The sequence below is a fragment of the Phoxinus phoxinus genome (assembly GCF_949152265.1).
Source record: "Phoxinus phoxinus genome assembly, chromosome: 13".
NCBI lineage: Eukaryota > Metazoa > Chordata > Actinopteri > Cypriniformes > Leuciscidae > Phoxinus > Phoxinus phoxinus.
This window is the reverse complement of record NC_136888.1, coordinates 34,964,217-34,989,216: the sequence shown is the minus strand read 5'-3', so window position 1 is coordinate 34,989,216 and position 25,000 is coordinate 34,964,217. Positions and strand designations below refer to the sequence as shown.

The 25,000-nt window shown below is 37.5% G+C and overlaps 1 protein-coding gene and 2 long non-coding RNA genes across 5 annotated transcripts in view; 1 reads left to right on the top strand and 2 right to left on the bottom strand.

Annotated features, from left to right (window-relative positions):
• Window positions 1-14,577, bottom strand: part of LOC307009881 (cysteine-rich motor neuron 1 protein) — a 71,653-nt gene extending 57,076 nt beyond the window's left edge. For 2 of the 3 annotated variants that reach the window (XM_079634063.1, XM_079634065.1), the window contains exons 1-3: window positions 13,945-14,491; window positions 6,278-6,439; window positions 5,095-5,256 (exon numbers count right to left, since the gene is read on the bottom strand). In XM_079634063.1, the coding sequence (XP_079490189.1) occupies window positions 5,095-5,256; window positions 6,278-6,439; window positions 13,945-14,245 (625 nt within the window). In that variant the 5' untranslated portion in view covers window positions 14,246-14,491. Of the gene's footprint in view, window positions 1-5,094; window positions 5,257-6,277; window positions 6,440-13,944 lie in introns of all 3 variants that reach the window. The other variant, XM_079634064.1, reaches the window with a different exon arrangement.
• A 703-nt stretch (window positions 14,578-15,280) lies between these two features.
• Window positions 15,281-20,004, top strand: LOC307009882. Its single transcript, XR_013800125.1, has 3 exons — window positions 15,281-15,477; window positions 17,702-17,834; window positions 19,637-20,004. It is a non-coding gene; the product is annotated as an uncharacterized lncRNA (long non-coding RNA).
• A 1,257-nt stretch (window positions 20,005-21,261) lies between these two features.
• The window catches only part of LOC307009883, a 14,532-nt gene continuing 10,793 nt past the window's right edge, over window positions 21,262-25,000 (bottom strand). The window contains exon 3 of the long non-coding RNA XR_013800126.1: window positions 21,262-21,700. This is a non-coding gene — a long non-coding RNA (uncharacterized lncRNA). The remainder of the gene's footprint in view (window positions 21,701-25,000) is intronic.

The following is a 25,000-nucleotide window of genomic DNA, read 5'->3' as shown; positions in this document are numbered from 1 at the left end:
TCTCTTCAAACCTGCATTTATTTGATCAAAAATACAGTAAAACAGTGAAATATTATTATAATGTAAATCATCAGTTTTCTATGTGAATATATAATAAAGTGTAATTTATTCCTGTGATCAAAGCTGAGTTTATCATCATTACTCCAGTCTTCAGTGTCACATGATCCTTTTGGACAAAAATGTCCCCAACTTAATTTTTTAATCCCAGGGCCGTTTAACTATACAATTATGCAATCTTTGTTAAAAGGCTTTTATTCTGTTTTTACTGTTTTAAATTTTTTTTACCAGATGGTGTTATTTTCTCAGGTTTGGCCTATAGAGCAAATACTCACTTTATTACGGTTTTCTGCTTCTGCATATTATAGAGCCAACTGGATAAATTATGCAGCTATAATTGTGTGTGTGTGTGTGTGTGTGTGTGTGTGTGTGTGTGTGTGTGTGTGTGTGTGTGTGTGTGTGTGTGTGTGTGTGTGTGTGTGTGTGTGTAATATTTGAGAGAGAAACACTCATAAATGCGAGTTTTGCAGCTAATGGGGAAAACTCACTGAAAGTTCATTTCTTGAGATATCAACCTTATATTTGGAATAAAACTTGTTTAGATTTATTTTATTTTATTTATTTTCTAGACATTTTAGAGTTCAACATGTTTCATAAAATATACATTTATAATGTTCATAAATCATTTTCATAAACCAAAAAAAAGTTAGATGGGTTTAAGTTTAACTTAAAAAAAAAAGAAGTTTACTTTAGCAATAATCTGCCCCGGGTCTTCTTAAACAGCGACCCGGCTGAAGTGTGTTCTCTGAGCTCCACGTGTTTATGACGGACAGCTCTGTCCACTATGGGCTGTAATGTTGCACACGGGTTCTGGACGTTGTAGATCTGCGATCGGCCTCGACTGACAGACCCGGTCGTGTGTGCGCCGTATGTGGAGGACCGAGTGTGTTATATAAGCCACAGCGACACACTGAAGCGCTGATAACAAACAGACACACACATCCCACTGCAAACAAGCTAATGATCCACAGATGTGCGCTTGAGTCACACACACACACGCGCACACACACACACACACACACACACACTCACAAAATCTCACACACACACACACGCACGCACACACGCACGCGCGCACACACACTCTCTCACACACACACACACACGCGCACTCACAAAATCTCACACCCACAAACACACTCTAACACTCTCTCGCTCACACACACTCTCGCACACTCACACACACACTCTAACACTCTCTCGCTCACACACACTCTCGCACACTCACAAAATCTCACACCCACAAACACACTCTAACACTCTCTCGCTCACACACACTGCACTCACACTCTCTCGCACACGCTCACAAAATCACACGCGCACACACACACACAGATGATGCGGATCAATTGTTCACACATACACACACAGTCTTGTTTACTGTACGCTGAACACACACTCACACTGTCTTGTTTACTGTACGCTGGACACACACACACACTGTCTTGTTTACTTTACGTTGGACACACACACACACACACACACACACACAAACACACAAACACACTCACTTTACTGTACGCTGGACACACACACACACACTGTTTACTGTACGCTGGACACACACACACACTGTTTACTGTACGCTGGACACACACACACACTGTCTTGTTTACTGTACGCTGGACACACACACACGGTACAGTATAAAGAGATTAATCTACTGAGACCGTCTGTGAAATTAAACAATATTTACACTGAGAACAATAAGCCAAATCTAAACTCTTCATTCAGAGACGGATCATATGACGCATTGCAACATGTATTATGAATCCTGTCCAGGATAATGTTAACGCCTCCGCTGATTACCAGTATAATAACCATGAGAATATCTGGACGCGCAGGATAATGATGTGTTGAGAGAATAACACTACAGTCCTAAAGTAAAGCTCCTTATCCAAACACAAGATGCGATTACATAAACTCAACATCCATTACATGATACTGCAGTTATTAATAGTGGATCAGGAACATCTCATATCTCTGGCACATGAGATATGATTATTAACACATCTCGAGCCGAATGTCATAAACTGAGAGCTTTCTTATTCTTACACCGAACTTTAGAAACGCTAGTCAAAGTTTTGATTCTGAATAATGAATGTGTGTTCACTACAGTATTTAGAGATTGATTTTTGAAAGAGTCTCTCCTGCAAACCAAACCTGCATTTATCTGATAAAAAAAAACAAAAAAAACTGTAATTATGTTTATAGTGCACTATAGAGATTTAACCATGGTAAAAATATACATCAGGTAAAACTACTACAGGCTTACAGCTTCTATAAAATTATTATTCACAGTATTATTTGTTCCCACACAAAGTGATGCATTCAGAAAAGATTGCAGTGTTTTTTTCATGGAATATTGCAGTGTTTATTGTAAATTATTAATCGGTGCAAATCTACGGAAGCCCTGAACCGCAGCGTAAAAACAAACAAAAGATTAAAGTCGCAATATTTCGAGATTAAAGTCGCAATATTTAGAGAATAAAGTCAAAATATTTCGAGAATAAAGTCAAAATATTTCGAGAATAAAGTCAAAATATTTCAAGAATAATGTCGCAATATTTCGAGAATAAAGTTGCAATATTTTGAGAATAAAGTCGAAATATTTTGAGAATAAAGTTGCAATATTTTGAGAATAAAGTCAAAATATTTTGACTTTATTCTCAAAATATTGCAACATGTCGCAATGTTTCGAGAATAAAGTCGCAATATTTCGAGAATAAAGTCAAAATATTTCGAGATTAAAGTCGCAATATTTCGAGAATAAAGTCAAAATATTTAGAGAATAATGTTGCAATATTTCGAGAATAAAGTCGCAATATTTCGAGATTAAAGTCGCAATGTTTCGAGAATAAAGTCAAAATATTTCGAGATTAAAGTCGCAATATTTCGAGAATAAAGTCAAAATATTTAGAGAATAATGTTGCAATATTTCGAGAATAAAGTCGCAATATTTCGAGAATAAAGTCGCAATATTTCGAGAATAAAGTCGCAATATTTCGAGATTAAAGTCGCAATATTTCGAGAATAAAGTCAAAATATTTCAAAAATAATGTTGCAATATTTCGAGAATAAAGTCGCAATATTTCGAGATTAAAGTCGCAATATTTCGAGAATAAAGTCAAAATATTTCAAAAATAATGTTGCAATATTTCGAGAATAAAGTCGCAATATTTCGAGATTAAAGTCGCAATGTTTCGAGAATAAAGTCGCAATATTTCGAGAATAAAGTCGCAATATTTCGAGAATAAAGTCAAAATATTTCGAGAAAAGTCAAAATATTTCGAGAATAATGTCGCAATATTTTGAGAATAAAGTCAAAATATTTCGAGAATAAAGTCTAAATATTTCGAGAATAAAGTCTAAATATTTCAAAAATAAAGTCGAAATATTTCGAGAATAAAGTCGCAATATTTAGAGAATAAAGTCTAAATATTTCGAGAATAAAGTCTAAATATTTCGAGAATAAAGTCGCAATATTTCGAGAATAAAATCGCAATATTTCGAGAATAAAGTCGCAATATTTCGAGAATAAAGTCTAAATATTTCAAAAATAAAGTCTAAATATTTCGAGAATAAAGTTGCAATATTTCGAGAATAAAGTCGCAATATTTCGAGAATAAAGTCGCAATATTTCGAGAATAAAGTCTAATTATTTAGAGAATAAAGTCGCAATATTTCGAGAATAAAGTCGCAATATTTCGAGAATAAAGTCGCTATATTTCGAGAATAAAGTCGCAATATTTCGAGATTAAAGTCGCAATATTTCGAGAACAAAGTCGCAATATTTCGAGAATAAAGTCGAATGATTATTTCGAAAAAAATTATTTAAAGTCGAATAATGACGGAAGCCCGTATTACATTGTTGTAATAATCTTGAATCAGAATAAGTTCCTCTTGCAGCGTCTCTTCTCTGATGATGTGGGCGGGGCAATAACCTGTCACTCACATGAGATCAGCCAATAGCAAACTACAACTGTTCAATCATCCAATCAAATCCCCACAGACACAATCAAGCCCCGCCCACATTTGCTTGTTTCTCTCGGATATACGACACAATAGAGGAGAGAAGACTTCACTTTCATGCCGAGTTTAAAGATGCTTCATTCACAAAGTTGTATACATCTTCTGCCTCTGCTTGCTTGTTTGTTTATAAAATATTCAGTCTAATCTGATGATGCGTTCAGCTACCAATAAGAGTGTAGTACACACAGGTCTAATTTACATATTTCATCATATTTAATCCAGTTTTTCTCCACAGTAAATGTGATCAAAAGTCTGCAGATGTCATAATATTAATCTTCCAGCAGGTTATTGTTGGTTGGTGTGTGCTGTTGGCTTCATTAATGCACAACATGTAGTGTGTTATAAAGCAGTTTGTGAATGTAAAAAGCTCTGCAAAGTTTCAAAGATAAATAGATTTTTTGCCTCCTAAAAGAAAGAAGTGATTCTGAACTGAAAATACTGGAGTCAGTAATTCCAGTCTCACTTCCTCATTTGCATAATGCCAGCCTGTGCTCTTGATTGGCTGAGCAGCGTCTCTTAGCCCCGCCCCCTTAAACACTAGTGTATCTGAGACTGGGAGAGTTTGGTTCGTGTTGTTCGTGTCGAGAAGACGCTGTGTTCTGAGATTGAGACGGTAAAACCCACGCCATCGTCACTGTTCGTATCACTGTGATCAAGAGCTGAGACTCAGATATGATAATGAGCGTTTGCTTTCTGACCAATCACAGCAGAGCAGCTCTCAGAGAGGCGGAGCTTAGAGAGACTGACTCTTCGATGGAAGCGTTTCAGAGACTGAGAAGAGAAGAGCTGACGCTGCAGATATTATGAGAATGAATGTGTTTTTTGATCTGGGATACATGTGAACCTGTTGTAGGGACTCTAAAGCAAAACTAGGAGTCTTTAAAATAGCATAATAGATGCACAAATCCTAAAACCTTTGCACACTCCTGTAGCGCACACACACACACACACACACACACACACGTCCCGTCTCAAATGTTTAGTTCAGTGTTAATGTTGTGTTACCTGCCGCTCGCTGGCACTGACTGCGGTTGGCGTACGTGAAGTGATCGTAGCAGCTCTGAGACGCACACACACATCCGTCGACCGTCAGGTTACAGCCAGAAAACACACACTCCGGGTTCATGGGGCCCACAAACCTGTGTGTGTGTTCGTGACGGCGAGACCCTGAGAGACAGAGAGCTTCAGGTCAAACACAGGCCACCATGATTAATACACCATGATGAATGTGCCATAGAAATCGCGTCTTACCCTAATGTAAACTTGGTTCAATGAAATTTAAATAAATGTAGCTTTATGCTGAACATAAACGATGTGACATGATGGTTTATTTAAAGATATATCATGCAGAAACCTGTTAAAACGCGTCCCAGAAGAGCCGCTCGCAAAGAAAGCGTAATGCACATTCTTCTTCGTGAGAAGCAACTTTGGGACGCGTTTTATTTTTATTTTGCACACATAAAATACTTTATTTGTAGAGTTGTGAAACGATTAATCGGGATAATCGCATCCAAAATGAAAGTTTGTGTTTACATAATATGTTTGTGTACTGTGCATAATTATTTTCTATATATAAATACACACACACACACACACACACACACACGCATGAATATATTTAAGAAAAATTTGCATGTACATACTGTATATATATATAATTTGTAGGGCTGTCAAAAGATTAATCGTGATTAATCGCATCCAAAATAAAAGTCTGTGTTTGCATAATATATGTGTGTGTACTGTGTAGAATTATTATGTATAAATACACACAAATTCATGTATATATTTAAGGAATAATTGCATTTATATACTGTATATACATTTATATAATTTATATATAAATATTTTAAATATAAATATAACCAATTTTTCTTAAATATATACATGCTTGTGTGTGTTTTTATATATATAAATAATTATACAAAGTACACACACATATATTATGCAAACACAAACTTTTATTTTGGATGCGATTAATCTTTTGACAGCCCTAATAATTTGTATTATATATAAATATGATATATATATATATATATATAAAAACTTAAATATATACATACATGTGTATTTATATATAGAAAATAATTATACACAGTACACAGAAACTTTGATTTTGGATGTGATTAATCCCGATTAATCGTTGCCCAGCACTGTTTATTTGTTATAATGTTTTTGTCAAGGTCCATACCTGTCTTCCCAGCATGCACACACGCGTCTCTGTCGGGATAGCTGTAGGTTCTGATGCAGGAGTGTTTGGACTCACACACACACCGTCCGTCGACGCGATCACATCCGGCCACCAGGGGGCAGCGCTCGTCCTCCTCGTCCGAGTCCGTCGCGTCGGGTATCACTGTAGAGAAGACGACACGCTCATTTGTCGGGCTTGTTTTGTCCTCGTCTCGCCGTGTCGTGAGATTTGTTTGTTTACGTTCCAATGATATAATGTTCCATCATATGTTGATTTTTATTTTAAAAGCTTTATTGGGTAAATTACCACAGTATATATCTAGTTTATTGACATACTGTACTAAAATCTATAATACTAGATCAACTTTTACTCAAGAACCCAATTTTCCATACAGTAGATCAGCCTTTTCTAATTATGCTCCTTGCGTATGGAATGAGCTTCAGGGGATATTACACATGAAATATGAACCATCTCTCGCTTCGGTTAAACATATCTTAAAGTCTGTTTTTATAGAACGGTGTAAATGTTTTAATAGTTGATTTGGATGTTTTATTGTCTTTCAGATATGGGTATTTTTCGTTTTGTTTATCATGTTGTGTTATGTACTACTTTGTACTTTTTGTTTTGTGCTGCCTATCTTGACCAGGACTCCCTGGTAGAAGAGATATTGTATCTCAATGGGACATTCCTGGTAAAAAAAAAAAAAAAAAAAAAAAAAAAAAAAAAGCACCAAAATGAGACACTCTGAAATCCTTTTTTTTTTTTTTTTTTTTTTTTTTCATTCATTTTTTTCATCGGAATGGTACGAAACTTGGTTAAGGTTTTGGCACTTGCTATGTGAACACAAAAAAAGGTTAAATGGTCCTGAAGAAAAGAGTCACACTTGTGCTGCTCGCGGTCAGAAATGAGCGCATTAGAAATTAATACGATGAAGTTCTTCTAGTGGAAGCGTTTGGTACTGCAGCCGAACAACATCTCACTAAAAGCTCATTTACTGAGATATAAGACTCAAATTTTGAACACAACTTATTTAGATTAATGGCTTTAATTTTCTCACAATTTTAGAGTAAAACATGTTTTTGAAAACATATATTTCATACAAAAAGTCAAAAAATTTGGCACATTTTTCATAACAATAAACATAAAATTCTATATATTTAAGTTCACTTTTTAAAACTTTTCTCAATTCAGTAATAATCTGCCAAGTGTCGTCTTTGAAAAGGGATCAAACTGAAGCTTTAGAGCAAGTTTAAGTTGAAAATGACATTTTCAGGTCTACGCTTAAAAAGTGAATAAATGTATTATAAATACAGCGTAAATATAGTTTAGTACCATAAACCCCCCTAAAAATACAAAATGCGAAATAAAAAAACATTATCGAACTAAAATATAGTATATTAATTGAAATAATCATTTCGGTCATTTTTGACCGTCACGCGAAGAGCGGCATGTCTGGAAATATCTCTTTAATGACAGCAACGAGATGGAGACTGAAAAAAATCTCCCTGAGAACAAAACTGACACTTGACTGAAGCATAATGAGAACTTCACACTACAAGATTACCCCATTTGTACACTAGCAACAGCTTGAGTCTTTCTGGGTCTCATTGCCCTTCACATGCATCTGTGTGTTTTCCTCTTCCAGCCGCATGTGTGTTAAATAAGTCTCGAGTATCGACGTCAGGTTCTCCTGAAGACCCCCCAGCCCGACACATGTGAATAAACAAAGACAAAGCGGCTTCCACGGCTCCTAATGTCCCCCGTGACGCTCTCCTGGGGCTTGGCTCACACACACTCACCAAACACACTGTTCAGGACACGCAACAGCCCCGCTCACGAACATGTGCTCCACCAATGTTCTAGCATTCCCTCTTTCTGAATGTTCTCGGAACGTTCAAAAGGTCAAACTTTTTCTTTTCTTGGTTATGCGAACATTCCGTTTTATCATTCTATAAACACTGTGGGAATGTTACATTCGAACGAACATTCTGAAACAAAGTAGCAACGTTTAAAGTCCCCCTGTGGTGAAAAACACGCTTTTAAATCTCGTTTATGTGTGTATGTGGTGTTTTTAATACGCTTTAAGACACACCATGTGTAAGTTCATAAGTGGACAGCATTGCTGAGTATTTTCTGCTTAAAACTGCAGTGAACCAAAGACAGTCTCAAAAACACGGTTTGAAATCGCTGGTGTTTCTGACGTCACACACTACCTTGACCAATCGAAACTGTGTTTTTGTCAAACAGCGACCCCTAGAGTCGCTGTGGAATACAAATGCCAGATGACACCAATAAAGTTAAATGTACGTCGCATTATTTCATAACATGAAATAAAAACAGCGGCGTCCCATAAAGCCAACCCACCCCCCCACCCCGCCCCCCGCCCCGCCCCCCGCCCCAAGCGTTACTACCAGGATGATTCGCCCTACTATGAGTTTGTTTACGAAATGACTTTGAAGCTGTTATATTAATTCTACATAGTGTGCCTTTAAATGTGCTTGTCACTCCTGACACTTTACAGTGTGTACTTGCATGGAAGAAAACATGTGTTCATAACTTTGACAGAACGTTCCCTGTTTGCTGGGAGAGATGTGCTTCTATTCTACAATTCCTGAGATGAAATATTAAAACAGACACAAATTAATCATACAGTGAGAATATGTGTCTATCTCTGGAAAGGCTTCGTTAAAGCACAAAACTTTGATGTTTTTGACGTATTTGCTCTCCCACTGATCTCAGTGCTGGAGATTCAGATTCAGATTGCTTTATTTAGTGCCATGTCAGCATTCAAGGCTATTTTCATGGCAAAAATGTATTACAAAAATACAAATGTCATAAAAAAAAAAAAAAACTAACAAAATCACCAAGTCATATTATACAAGATTTTTTTAAATTCACATATTATAAAAAATCCAAAACCTTTTCATGCATAATCTTAGATAACGTCATAAAAGAGCATTCTACATGTATTAAGTCCAGGACAATCTAAAACAATATGTTTCACAGATAAGGGAATCTTACAAAGCATGCATAAAGTTAGGTCTTCACGTTTAAGCAAAAAAGCATGGCAATGCTGGAGCAACAACTCTTTCTGATGCATTATGAGGCCTACATGAACAGTCCTGGTTAGTACAGTGACCACATTCTTAGACAGGACTGAGTACTGGGAGAAATGCAGATACTGGTGCGTTTGGCACAGAAACGTCCCGTTTGTGGAAAACCACGTGGCGGTTGTTCTCACGCAGACATCGCCATCACAAACAGGCTTTTCAGACCGGGATCAGACGATCCTGCCAAAACCTTCCCGATTATATCCGGTCACCTCGGAATGATCCGCTCCGCCAACGTCTTTTCCATATCAAAACTTCCTGCGAGGATATTTTCATATTTTCACACACGCTTTTAGAAGCGTGCGCCCACAAAGCACATCTGTTCACGTCTCCGGATCGGACACCGGTTCTGTTCATCATCAGCATCAGCATGTTTTCCCAACAGAGCAAACCAGGAAAATCCAGCCGGATCCATAAACATGGGAAATGTTCTAATTCAAAAGTCTAATTTATAATTATTTGACAAGTAGGACAATACACTGCAAAAAATGCTTTTCTTACTTAGTATTTTTGTCTTGTTTCCAGTCAAAATATCAGCAAATTCTTAAATCAAGATGCATTTACTAGATGAGTAAAATGAGATAAGATATTATGTCCCGTTTTCTAGGGAAATAAAAAAAGAGTGTTTTAAAGAGTTTTTGCTTAAAAAAAAAGCTAAATGATCTGCCAATGGGGTCAGAAAAATAATCTTAATTCTAACAGAAACAACATTATTTTTCTGACCCCATTGGCAGATAATTTTGCTTGTTTTAAGCAAAAACTCACTTAATTTTAATTTATTTCCCTAGAAAACGGGACATAATATCTTATCTCATTTTACTCATCTAGTAAATGCATCTTGATTTAAGAATTTGATGATATTTTGACTGGAAACAAGACAAAAATATGAAGTAACAAAATCATTTTTTGCAGTGTAATCCTCAGAAGTAACAAAAAGGGATTTGAAGTAAGTGTAAGAAGTTCTGGATATGGCATTATGGATTTTTTCCCCGGGAAGCGTACTTGTTAAACACAGACTATAGTCTGTAATAACAACAGTCTGGTCTAGTGCTGCTATCTAAAGTCCACATGATAACTAGTTTAATCAGTTTGCAAACATGTGACGTCCTTCAGTATTGCCGTTTCTCTTATAATTGTTGCGGGTCAAATGTGGGAAGCTGATATTTAATCTGCCGAACTGAAGGACATGGAGGCGTTCAGCGCGAGAGAGGAGACACTGGCATCAGGAGCTCAGGCTGACCGCGATACTGACGAGGGAAACGTCTGATAGTCGAGACGACGAGCGTTCGGACTCTATAGCTTCATACTGGACTGAGTGTTTCTGGAAACCTGTTAGTTTACAGTCATTATTCTGCTTGGAGACTCTAGAAATGACAATATGAAACCAATTTTGGCCGATACAATAACCGATAATTCTTTGTATTTGAAAGCCGATAAACGATATATTGACCGATTAGTCTAAATACAAATTGTATGTCATTTTTGAGAGCCTGATTACAAAAACACAAGTCTCACCATTAAAATCCACGTCCGAAACACACAATTATAATGTTCTCAATATAATGTTATGTTGCCGATATGTCAGACTTGTGTCAGGCTTTACTGCATTTTCCTTTTTTGAAGTGATTTCAATCATATTTCAAGCAACTCAACACCATCATGTTGAACAGTCGCATCTGAAGAGTCTCAGCTGAAGGAAATAATACATTATTTATCGGCTTTAATATATATCAGCCAAATTTCCATTAAAAGCCGAGATACAAACACAATCGGTATCGGCCGATAATATGATCATTTTTAATGTTATCGTTATCGGCCCGATAAGAACATTTGGCTGATATATTAAAGCTGATAAATAATGTAATATTTCCTTCAGCTGAGACTCTTCAGATGCGACTGTTCAACATGATGCTGTTGAGTTGCTTGAAATATGATTGAAATCACTTCAAAAAAGGAAAATACAGTAAAAGTGCAACATAACATTATAATGAGAACATTATAATTGTGTGTTTGGGACGTGGATTTTAATGGTGAGACTTGTGTTTTTGTAATCAGGCTCTCAAAAATGATATATTTTTATTTATTTAGATTAATCGGCTAATATATCGGTTATCGGCTTTTAAATATAAAGAATTATCGGTATCATCCAAAACTTTCATATCGTTGCATCTCTACTTTTTTGAAGTGATTCCAATCATATTGCAAGCAATTCAAAAGCATCATGTTGAACAGTGCGCATCTGAAGCGTCTCAGCTGAAGGAAATAATACAATATTAATCAGCTTTATATATATATCAGTGTGACGTCGGGACCGATAACAATAACATGTATATATATCGGTGATACCGATATGGTGGCCCATATATCTTACATCCCTATTTTAAATATGCAGTACTGATGATGTAGAAGTGGCTAATTCACATTTTTGCAGGTTTTTGTTTGTAGAGCAAAATAAACGAAACGCTGCAGAAATGTTGCATTCTTTATTTTCCATAAATGCACAAATGTTCTCACACTACTACATAAAGGATTTTTTTTTTTTGCAGCAATGCCATATAAGATCTTCTTTTGGGTCAGGGATCTTTCAATGGTCACTTCTTAAAATATATATTTTTTTTGTGTGTGTTTAGAACATTTAAATTGTCTAAATGACCTTTAAAGGTTCTATGGATGTGAAAGATGCCAGTATTTATGGCACACGAGAACAGTGCAAATGGATGTACCCCAAAAAAGCCTGATATATAATATTCAACAAGCTCTTCTATACGCCTTCAGCCATGTCAGAATATAAATAACCTCATTAATTTCTTTGCTAATGGAGGGGAGGGGGGTAATTATAATTAACGATGACAATCATGAATAATGTATTACTCTGATAAAGAGATGCTGGTTAATCAGTGGCTGGAAAATGACTATCATTATTTAACCTACATTTTTTGACATGCTCATATTTTCTTTCTAATGATCGCGCTCCCTAAACTTCCACACGGAGAAGAACTTAAAAAATCAGGAGTAAAATTACTTTCAGGCTTTTTCCTCTAATAGTCGTGGTGTTTCTGCGGCTGATTTTTGGGATTGAGAGACGGACTCAATCACTGCATCTGTTAAACCAGACTCATTCACACACACCGGGTCGGGATTAACCCTTAACACTCACTTGTAAATAAAGCCTAATCAAGGACACGATCCCTTGGGAAGAATCCCAGACCCCACAGGAGGAAGATGAAGACGAGGGGAATGGAGCTCCAGAACCACTTCTGCTTTCACTCAGCCGTCTGGAGCAATTCAAGCGTTTAGACACAGAGAAAGTCCAGCTCCGGTCAGGCATCATGACCCTTCCCGTACTAAACTCTTGGAAAAGAGCCTCATATCACATCATAGATCAAATCCCAGGACACCGAGTCCATCATCCCCTGCAGCGCCATTATTACAGTGTGAACTGAAGGAGATTTTAGACTGACATAAGATGGGTTCATATTAACTGAGGAAACCTTATGAATAACTCGTTCTTGATTATCAGACAATATGGACATTATAAACCTCATTGTAAAATGTGAATTAAAATAAGTGTAACTGCCTCTCCACTCACTAAAAAGTACCAAAAAGTACAGTATCAATGGTCTTTTGGACATGTACAGTACCATGGCAATACTATACTGTAGTATTTGGACATGCTATTATGGCAATACCGTGTTTTTTGGACATTTACCATGCCAATACTATAGAATTTTGGATACGGTACTATGACAATACCACGTTTTTAGACATGTACTGTGGCAATACCATGTTTTTGGACATTTACCATGGCAATACTATAGTATTTTGAACAGGTTACTATGGCAACACCATGTTTTTTGGACATTTACCATGGCAATACTATAGTATTTTGGATATGGTACTTATGGTACTATGGCAAATCCAAGTTTTTAGACATTTAGCATGGTATTTTTCAAAGTATTTTGGAGTATTGTGCTGTTATACATATCAATCAGAACCATATCAAAGTACCATGGTATTAAAATCACTTTACCATGGATTCATCTCAGAACTACCTTCTAAAATATAAATCAATATCAACTGATATCAATAACCATATATCAATCAATCAGTCATGAGCTGAAGCACCAATGGAAACACTTCACAATAAGATTAATTAGTTAACATGAACCAATAATAAACTATAATTCTACAGCATTTATTAATAATTTCAACATTACTAATACATTATTAAAATCAAAGGTAGTATTGGTAAACATTAGTTAATGCACTGTGAACTAACATGAACAAACAGTTGCATTTATATAACATTAAGAAATATGAATAAATACTCTTAACAAATGCATTGCTCATTGTTAGTTCATATTAGTTAGACAATATATTAACTAATGAACCTTATTGTAAAGTGTTGCCATAAAAACACAACTTCTCACTGATTTCATCTAAATCCACAACCATCCTCCTCCTCCTCCTCCTCATCTTCATCATGTGAGGTGTTCTACACTTTATACACATGCACTGAGTGTCCTGTTGAAGTGAAAGCTCGTGCGCGTCACTGACCTCTGCAGACACCTGTCTCAGGTACGAGCGCGGGTCCGGTTCTGTTGCGCGCGGCACAGGTGAGTCCGGATCCGCAGTAACCCAGAGTCCAGTCCGGTCCTCCACACAGCTCGAGCTCCAGCCGAGAGCACTGGTCACAGCACCCGCACGGGTCACGGGCCAGAACCCGGCCAGAACCACACCCGAGCGCGCTCAGGAGCGGGCACGAGCGGAGCGCGCACGGTACGCATTCACGAGCCCCGAACGCCAGAGCGCAGAGCCCAAACACACTCAAAAAGCACAACACACTCTTCTGACACATTGTGACGCGCTTTGGTGAAGTTTACAGAGTCTCGAGCGTGTCTAACATGAACCTCCAGATGCGCAACTCCAAAATAAATCCAGAAATGTTCAACAAACTTCCAATTCACTTTCAGTGTTACGATCCTCGCTGGGAATGATGCAAGTTTCCAGTAAGTGAAATGTGTTCGTAAAGCTGGCACAGTAACTGTGATGAGGATGAGGATGAGGAGTCTGTCCTTGTCACTGAATCACTAACACTCAAACTGAGTCTCAAACACGCGTTACATGGAGAGAGACATCATAGCCACGCCCCCTGGTGATGATCGCGGTGGAGCTCGTCCAATCACAAGCAGCGAAAGGAACAGATGGATGAATGAATGAAGCAACAGTTATTGCACCTATCTAGGGAACATAAGCATGGGACACAGATGATGAGAACATCGTGAAGGCGAAATGAACTGTTTTCAAACATCCTCGGATTCATGAAGCTCGTCGCAAACTTCTGGTTTCATGTCCTCTCCTCCATGAGAGAAAGTTCAGGTCCGTTTCTCTTGTAAAATCTGTCTGAACAAACACTGGGACATTCATTCATTCATCATGTCTCTTGCTGATCTGTGTAGGACTGTCTGGTCTGGACACATGAACGCATCTCTTCACACTCCTCCTCCCCGTCTCTGAAATATGCATTTCTTCTTTGATAATGTTGATTATTAATCAAGTCTAGTGCTCTCTTCAGATTTCAGGTTCTCATTTTAAAACAAATAGTCCTCAATGCTCACTCAAATAGTGTGATCTAGTCTTGTGCATCCTCACAAAAATATCCGTGAGCCTCAATAAAAAAGTAAGTTTAGGCATGAAATAAATATCCAACATAACTATTTTCTAAATGCATGTTATATATGTTACCCTGAACAATTCATACGTTTCATTTTGTAATGTTTAATCCGGTGAAGCGTTTAATCTTCTCTCTGGTGACAAGCGCGCGTAAGCCCCGCCCCTGCGAGAGTGCCACGCCCACATCTCAACATCTAATCAGCAACTGATGCATAGAACCAAGCCCCGCCCTTCTTTTTCATTTTCAATAATCCATTACACTCAGATGAACATCATATATACGGAAGAGAAGATGTGAGTTCACACACAAGTCTACGTCTGAGATTGATTAAGAACACAGTGTTTATCCACAGAACTGAAAACATCATTCTACAGAAGTATATCCTTCAGAAGCAGAGTTGGGGAAACGCATTACAAGTAACTCGACTTACGTAATCAGATTACTTTTCCACGTAACTAGTAAAGTAGCGCATTACTTTTTCAATTTACAACAAAATATCTAAGTTACTGTTTCAAATAATTAACACTAGTTACTTCTTCACATTTATTGACTGACAGCTCTCTCATGTTGAGAGAAGTGTGTGTGTGTGTGTGTGTGTGTGTGTGTGTGTGTGTGCACGGTGTGTAAACATAATGGTTATTTTAATTCTAGACTAAATGTGATCATGCATTTACTCGTCTCACTTGCACCAAAACTTTCAGTATTCCTCAAAATGAATAAAAACAGTAAAATGTCAGACAATCTCAGAATTTGACGCAAAACTTTTATAATTAACTATATTAAATGACACAAATATACTTTATGCATTAAATCTCACTTTATTAACCAATGCTGCTGACCTTCAATGATCTAACTCAACCATACGAATAATACAAAAATGGCTTTAGATTAGATTTAGAATAAGAGTGTTGAACTTCTATTGTTCTTTAATCCAGAAGAACAGCAGAAGCTAAAAGGTTTAAATTACACACGTATATACAGTATATCTATGAGGCTTATTCATTTCACGTTTGGTGTGAAAGGGCTTTAACATTGGCCAAAAATATAACTTTTTTTGTTGTTATTAAAAACAAACAAGACAGTCCAGCTCAGCTGAGAAAAAAGAAACACAAAACAATGCATTACTTTTCATTAAAAGTAACTAAGTAATGCAATTAGTTACTTTTTTTTGGGAGTAACGCAATATTATAACTTATTTTAAAAGTAAGTTTCCCCAACACTGTTGAAAAGTGTTTCTGCCGGCGCTCTCTGTCCTCCAGACGCGATCATGTCGAGACACGTCCCTCTCGTCTCTGTGATCTGCAGATTCTTTCACCTGTTTTATGATCCAGCAGGTGAAAATACTGCATGTTCACTCAGAAACATCACTTCAGCGTCTCGGTAACTGTGAGGAACACACTTCTAGACAAAATAACCTTGAATTTGGTTAAATGCCGTTTTTGCCAAAATAACTTGTGAGATATATGATATATGATATTCCATCATGTAAGCAAAGCCAACAGTGATCACAACACGGTTTCATTTCTTTCACATGTTATCTTGATGACTCTGTTTACGTCTATTAAACTATCAGTTATAAACTTGCTTAGTTGGAGACATTTAATATTCAACAATAATATTGATCTGCCTTACTTAAAGTGGACGAAGACGCAATTTTCTTCTAGAAACAAACTTTGTTATATTATTTTCATTTTATCACCGTGAAGCTGCTTTCATACAATCTGTGTTGTGAAAAGCGCAATAACTGGAAAAATGAGAATATGGTGCAAAAGTTCATTTATTTCAGTAATTCAACTTAAAAGGTGAAACTAATATATTATATAGACTCATTACATGCAAAGTGAGATATTTCAAGCCTTTATTTGTTATAATTGTGATGATTATGGTTTACAGCTTATGAAAACCTTTTCACAATATTCTAATATTGAGCCATAATCATCAAAATTATAACAAATAAAGGCTTGAAATATCTCACTTTGCATGTAATGAGTCTATATAATATATTAGTTTTACCTTTTAAGTTGAATTACTGAAATAAATGAACTTTTGCACCATATTCTCATTTTTTGAGTTTCACCTGTAAATTTATCCAAAGCGACTTACAAATTCGATTAGAAGCAGTGAAACTAACAATATGCAAGTGCTGTGACCCATCCCAGTTTAATCTAACACACTACAGGCACTTTTATTGTTTATTAATAGAATATAGTAGAAGTGTTAGTATGAATGGATGAAGTGTGTCCTTGAACACAAGAGGTTTGATGAGCACCGCTAGTGATACTGGACTTCTGCACTAAAATGCATTTATTTCAAACAACATTTAGTTTTAGCTTAACTATAATAATGAATACATTAGTCCCGTGTTGTTCCTCCACAAAAGGCCGCTGTGCTCTCTGACCCCATGACCTTTGACACAGAGGTGGAAACTTGACCCCTAGCATCATCCGAGAAGAGGTCAGAGGTCGTGGTCTGTGTGTGACTGATGACTCTATCACTCCAGATAACTGCAGGGTTGACATGTTAGTGACGTGTGTGTGTGTGTGTGTGTGTGTGTGTGTGTGTGTGTGTGTGTGTGTGTGTGTGTGTGTGAAGTGCTGCTCAACTCTCACTCAAATAGCTCAATCCTTTCACTTATCTCAGGAGAAGAGCTGGAAATCCTGCGCCGCTTCCTCCACATCACGGCACACATGACTGCAGTCCACTACACAGTCCAGTGAGGGGATAGTATCATGGACTGCGGGTCCGACAAGATGCAGGATTATCCACACAACAGGTGTGTTTAAATGTCCCGATTCCCAGGGAATGTTCTCAGTACGTTCTCTCAAAGTTATGAACAAACGTTCTTCCAGTAACATCAACTGTACGTTCGTTCAAAAGCTCTTTAATAATGTTCTCAAAACTTTACATCATTCATGCAACTTTTTCTGAAACTTTTTAGTTTGTCTAATGTTTCTTATATGTTGCTACGTGGTTCAGAGAACATTCAAAAGTAACGTAATGTGATACAACGGAATGTCAGATAACCAAACAAATTCTGGAAGACTGAATGTGGTCATTTTCAATCCAATTTTGTGTGAAAACATTTGGGAGTCTGATCAAATCAAGTTTGATTTTCACAGATTTTCTTTCTGAATCATTCGTCACACACGCACACACACACGCACGTCAATATCGATGACCAATTACGATAACCGATGCCGAAACCGATGACCAATGACGATACCGATGATCGATACCGAAACTGATGACCGATACGATGACCGATACTGAAACCGATGACCGATACGATGACCGATACTGAAACCGATGACCGATACGATGACCGATTACCGATACGATGACCGATACTGAAACCGATGACCGATACGATGACCGATATGATGGCCGATACCGAAACTAATGACCGATACTGAAACCGATGACCAATATGATGACCGATACTGAAACCGATGACCGATACGATGACCGATACGATGACCGATACGATGACCGATACAATGACCGATACTGAAACCAATGACCGATTACCGATACGATGACCGATACTGAAACCGATGACCGATATGATGACCGATACTGAAACCGATGACCGATATGATGACCGATATGATGACCGATTACCGATACAATGACCGAAACCGATGACCGATACTGAAACCAATGACCGATTACCGATACGATGACCAATACGATGACAGATACGATGACCGATACGATGACCGACACCGATGACCAATATGATGGCGATACGATGGCAATACGATGACCGATACAATGACCGATACTGAAACCTATGACCGATACCGATGGCCGATATCAATGACCGATTACTGATACGATGACCGGTGACCTATGACCAATACTGATGACCGATATCAATAACCGATACCGATGACCTATAACCGATACTGGTGATGACCGATATCAATGACCGATACCGATGACCTGTAACCGATACTGGTGATGACCGATATCAATGACCGATACCGATGACCTGTAACCGATACTGGTGATGACCGATATCAATGACCGATACCGATGACAAGGACCGATACCGATATGGTGGCCGATATATCGTGCATCCCTATATGTTAGGTTGCAATTTTTTGCAGTGCATCCAAAGCAAGGAACAACAGATTATTGCATATATTATAGTATATTGCAAATGCATATGTCATCTTGTTATTTTATGCACAAGACTGACATACTGCAAACATACAGTCCTATTCTGAGCATAACCAAATGCAATGCAAGCTGCATTTTGCATCATTTCTTCAGGTAAATTATTGTCATTTGCTCCCTGAAGGAAAGCAGTGCAGTGATGTGGTTTCTCAGTGTGGAGCTGAGTTTTATTTGAAACATTCAGCCATAAATTTCAGGCTTTTACCCCCCAGTACAGTGGCATGTGTGCCAGGAGATTGTGCAATCAGGAAAAACTCACTCAGAAATAGCTTAAAATCATCCATTCTCACACGAAGACAAACAACGGAAAGCCACGCTTCAAATGCGTCCGAAAGGGCCTTTCTCACCCGCATAAAGATCATAAACAAGTGTTTGAGTTTTCTGTTTGCACAGCTTCAGTGAGACGCTTCGTTGGGCAGCTTATGCGACAGACTGAAGAATGTGGCAGCGCAGAGGTCAGGGGTCAGCGAGTTCATGAGACCCTGATACCGATCGTCATTAAACACGACAAACATCACATCAAAAACTGCTCTTCATGGGAACCAGCGGCGTGTTGTTTTCCTGTCTGCAGCGACGGAGAACTGGATAAACACACTTCGGGATCACACTGAGTTCTCGACCGTTCTGAGAAAACACCAGCTTCTGTGCGCTTGCATTTAAAGATGATGGACAATTTGGCTGGTTTTTAAGTATGCTGGTATTATTTCTGTCAAATGCCCATGATATTGATAAACAAAATCAAATAAACTTGTATTGCATGCAAAACAAACCAATTGCAATTCTCATGCATTTCACAGTAAGACTGTGAATGATTCATCAGTGACATTATGCTGAAGAAAGTACGAATCGTGCCATTTTGCATCTTCACACACATTTGTAATGAAATTCAGGGGCCTTGCATCAACAAAGTGTGTGTGCACTCTTGAGAAATGCATTCATATGAGAAGAAATGATGGTCTACTGGTTGCACGAGTCGAGTTTTAACTCCAGAGGGTTTGAATGACTTACTAAACTGAGTATAAGGAGTAAAACATTTGCGTACAGCCGAACTGAGCATCATCCCTGCGGACAGGGAACGTTCTCAAGATGCTCTCAGACTTATGAACAAACGTTCTGCTAGCAACGTTAATAAAGCGTTCGTTCAACGTATCTGGTCTTTAACCCTTTAACTGTCACCCCCGTTTTAGAGAATTGACGTGAAAATGCACTATCCAAACTTAAATGGTCATAATTTAAGAATACTTTTGGAATATAGACTTATATTTTAAAGAAGACATTCAGCAGACTATTGCTGAAGTAAAAGCACTTAAAAAAATCAAAGTATGGAAAAGTTATTATGTTTTTATTTATTTTATACCATTTTACAAAATAATTTTTAATAAACAATTACAATAAAAAATTAAAGCCATATGTATAACCAAGTTGTGTTCCAAATTTGAAGATGATATCACAAAAATGTAAGTTCCCATGAGATTTTGTTTAGGCGCTGTACCAAAAATATCCAGCGGGTGTAACACACATTGTATTGAATTTTGTTTTAATGCATTCTCCTGTAATAAATTAATAAATTTTTGTCCAGATATCACTTCTATCACATTAAATATGAAACCTTGAGACTCAGGCCTTTCCGACGATATGCGTTTTGTCAAGATTAGAAAAGTTTTTGATTATAAAGTAGTTAAAATAAATTCTGTAATATGAAACATGACCCCGCCCACAAGGGGAGGAGTCTGCGCTAATATAATTTTTGAGCACCGTTTCCATGGTAACAGGATACATTTTGAGTTTGTAAGCTTTCAAATGATACATAATTTATGTTGATAAAAAAAAAAGTATGGTAATAATGTTCTCAAAACGTTAGAACAAAAACATAATTTCATCAACATAATTTGTTTTAGTTGAACATTCGTAATGTTTTTTAAATGTAAATCAGAGAACATTCAAAAGTAACGTTCTCATAGTGTGTCAAGAATGATCAAATGTAATATATTTACTTACTAAAGTTCACATAAACAAAGAAAAAAGTGTTTAAAGTTCATAAATAATGTTTTTATAACTCAATGGGAACATTCCAAACACTGTTATCTGAGAGAATCCGCTGATTCGGGGAGCGATCGGGTTTGTCTGACGTGACGACTCGATTAGTTTGACGTTCTGAAGTGTCGGCGCTCGCGTTCTTCACTGCACACTTGAGGAACGTTAAGTGGTCCTCTCGGTATCTCCACATCTTCCTGATGTGTTGAAGCCACACATTCCGATGTGTATTGGAGAACGGCTTGACGTTAAGCTCTCCGCTGGCCAGTGGCTCAGAGCTGGAACTGATGGTTTGAACGGTTGTAAAGAGAGTGTGTGAAGCTCACTCTCCAGCTATACGATCAGGAATCAGCCTCAGGGCACAGCGGATCTTCATCTGCTCCAGGAATGTCCATCGCCTCGTCCCCGGGCGGTAAACTCCCTCTGTAATTACAGTGTGATCAGGTGAAGCCAGCAGTTCAGCGGCACCAGAGACGAACACGCTCTTCTGCACACGTCCATCAAGACAAATCAGACACAACGAGATCGAGTCCGCTTATGTTCAAACAATAACCTTTACAAGACAATTAATCAGTAATAGCTAGACAGTGAAAAGGTTGGGTTACATTGGGTCACTATGTTGGGTTATTTTTCCAAAAAAAATTTTTTAACCCAACCGTTGAGTTACACATATTGGGTCACTATGTTGGGTTATTTTCCAAAAATGTTGTAGTTGTTATTTAACCCAACCGTTGGGTTATTTTCCAAAAACTTTGTGTGTTTTTTACCCAAACGTTGAGTTACACATATTGGGTCACTATGTTGGGTTATTTTCCAAAAACTTTGTTTGTTGTTTTTTAACCCCACAGTTGAGTTACACATATTGAGTCACTATGTTGGGTTATTTTTCAAAAACTTTGTGTTTTTTTACCCAACCATTGGGTTATTTTCCCCAAAATCTTTGTGTGTTTTTTAACCCAACCATTGAGTTACACATGTTAGGTTACTATGTTGGGTTATTTTCCAAAAACTTTGTTTTTTTTAACCCAACAGTTGGGTTATTTTCCAAAAACTTTGTGTTTTTTACCCAAACGTTGAGTTACACATATTGGGTCACTATGTTGGGTTATTTTCCAAAAACTTTGTGTTTTTTTACCCAACCGTTGGGTTATTTTTCCCAAAATCTTTGTGTGTTTTTTAACCCAACCATTGAGTTACACATGTTAGGTTACTATGTTGGGTTATTTTCCAAAAACTTTATTGTTTTTTTTAACCCAACAGTTGGGTTATTTTCCAAAAACTTTGTGTGTTTTTTACCCAAACGTTGAGTTACACATATTGGGTCACTATGTTGGGTTATTTTCCAAAAACTTTGTTTGTTGTTTTTTAACCCCACAGTTGAGTTATTTTCCAAAAATGTTGTGTTTTTTTCTTGACCCAACCGTTGAGTTACACATATTGGGTCATTTTGTTGAGTTATTTTCAAAAAATGTTGTTCCAGAAATTAACATTAGTGACAATCAAATTATTGATATTAAAAAGGAACATTTTTACTAGTTGCAATTCAGTGGTTGATATCAAGAACAGACATTTCATTGTACATTTCAAAAGACATTGTATTTCTGAAATGTGAAATTCGAATGTCAACTAAGAAATAAATTCTTGATATCAACAATAATTTTTTTTTTAATTTCTTAGTTTGACGTTCTTCTAACGTTTTTTTTCCGCAATGTTACAACTTGTTTCAAAATGTTCAGAGAACATTCAAAAGTAAAGTTCCAATAATGTGTGAAGAATGATACAATGTTCCCTTAACGTTCACATAACTAAGAAAAAACTGACGTTTTTAAAACATGTTTTAAAAATCCAGACGTTTTGAAAGTTCAGAGAACAATAACATTTTCGTAAATAAATGTTCTTAAAACATATTTTGCCAATGTGTTTTTTTTTCATGCACTAGTCAATTTTGAGAGCTATTTGGCTTTTCATATTGTGTTGTTTCAGACAAAACTTAACCCTTTTTAACTTTTCACAGAATTTTCTGATTTATGGAGTGATAAAAAGAGAAAACTTTTAATTCTAATCTGTCAACACAATCAAACACGAATTGTGAACCTGAATTTATGCAATGTTCACATCTCTGCTCTGGAAAATGTATGCAAATGAGTGAATATTTAATTAGACGATGCCTCATTTGCATATTTAAACATAACATTTGATAAAACTCAATACAAATGAAGGCCTAAACGCACTATGATTAATCCACTGGGGAAGTGTGATGATTTATGTTCACACCGTGTGTCTGTGACGCCCCCTGGTGGATCATCAGTGCAGGTGCACAATCATCTCAGAACTGATCATGTTACTGTGGGTCATTGCTCATGGTTTGGTCATTTCTACTTCAAAATCTTCAAATACTGTCCAAATATTTTAGGTTTTGCGACAACATAGTGAAAAATCATGTGATTTTATGCTAATTCTGACCTAAATAACTCCTTAAAGAGTCTCAGGCCTGGTGTCACAGGCAGGTCTCAGATTAAGCCAGGGTTAGGCCTTAGTTCAGTGAGGACATCTGAGTTTCTTATGAACGTGCATTAGAAAAACACATTACTGATGAGACAAAATATATTTACGTATATATATATTATATGTGTGGGTGTAGTGTATGAGTGTGTATGTGTGAGAGTGTGTGTGTGAGAGAGAGTGTATGTGTGAATGTGTGTGTGTGAGAGAGAGAAAGAGTGTGTGTGTGCTCTTGTTTTTGTGATTTATGAGGACACAAATGTGTATAATGATGTGTATTACAACTTAAACGTGGTTTATGAGGACATTTCATGAGTCTTCATAATTCAAATAGCTTAAAAAACAATGTTTTATTAAAAATGTACAAATGCAGAATGTTTCATGTGATGGGCAGGTTTGGGGATGGGGGCAGTGTAAGGTGTGTGTGTGTGTGTGTGTGTGTGTGATGGGCAGGTTTAGGGATGGGGGCAGTGTAAGGTGTGTGTGTGTGTGTTATGTGGCAGGTTTAGGGATGGGGGCAGTGTAAGGTGTGTGTGTGTGTGTGTGTGTGATGGGCAGGTTTAGGGATAGGGGCAGTGTAAGGTGTGTGTGTGTGTGTGATGGGCAGGTTTAGGGATGGGGCAGTGTAAAGTGTGTGTGTGTGTGTGTGTGTTATGTGGCAGGTTTAGGGATAGGGGCAGTGTAAGGTGTGTGTGTGTGTGTGTGTGTGTGTGTGTGTGATGGGCAGGTTTAGGGATGGGGGCAGTGTAAGGTGTGTGTGTGTTATGTGGCAGGTTTAGGGATGGGGGCAGTGTAAGGTGTATGTGTGTGTGTGTGTGTGTGATGTGGCAGGTTTCCTGTTTTCAGTCCTGTTAAATGGCAGCAAACAATGCTCGGAAAAAGCGTCTGTTGAGTGTCTAGACGCTCGTCTGTCGGTCTCGTCTCGCTCTGTTCTGTATGATCTGATATATATCAGCACATGATGAAAATGACCCGTCGCGGTGAGAAAACCTGTGTGATCTTCACCACAACAGGAAGACACAAGCCTGATCATCACACGAACACACACACATACACACTCTCGCACGCACGACGCACGCACGACACACACACACACACACACACACACACACACGCGCTCCTGCAGAAGCCGTGAGAATCATGACTGTTCAGTTCATCATGATGATCCAGCAGAAATTAATATCTATTTTTGTTTTAAAGCATTTATGTGCAACCTAAGCA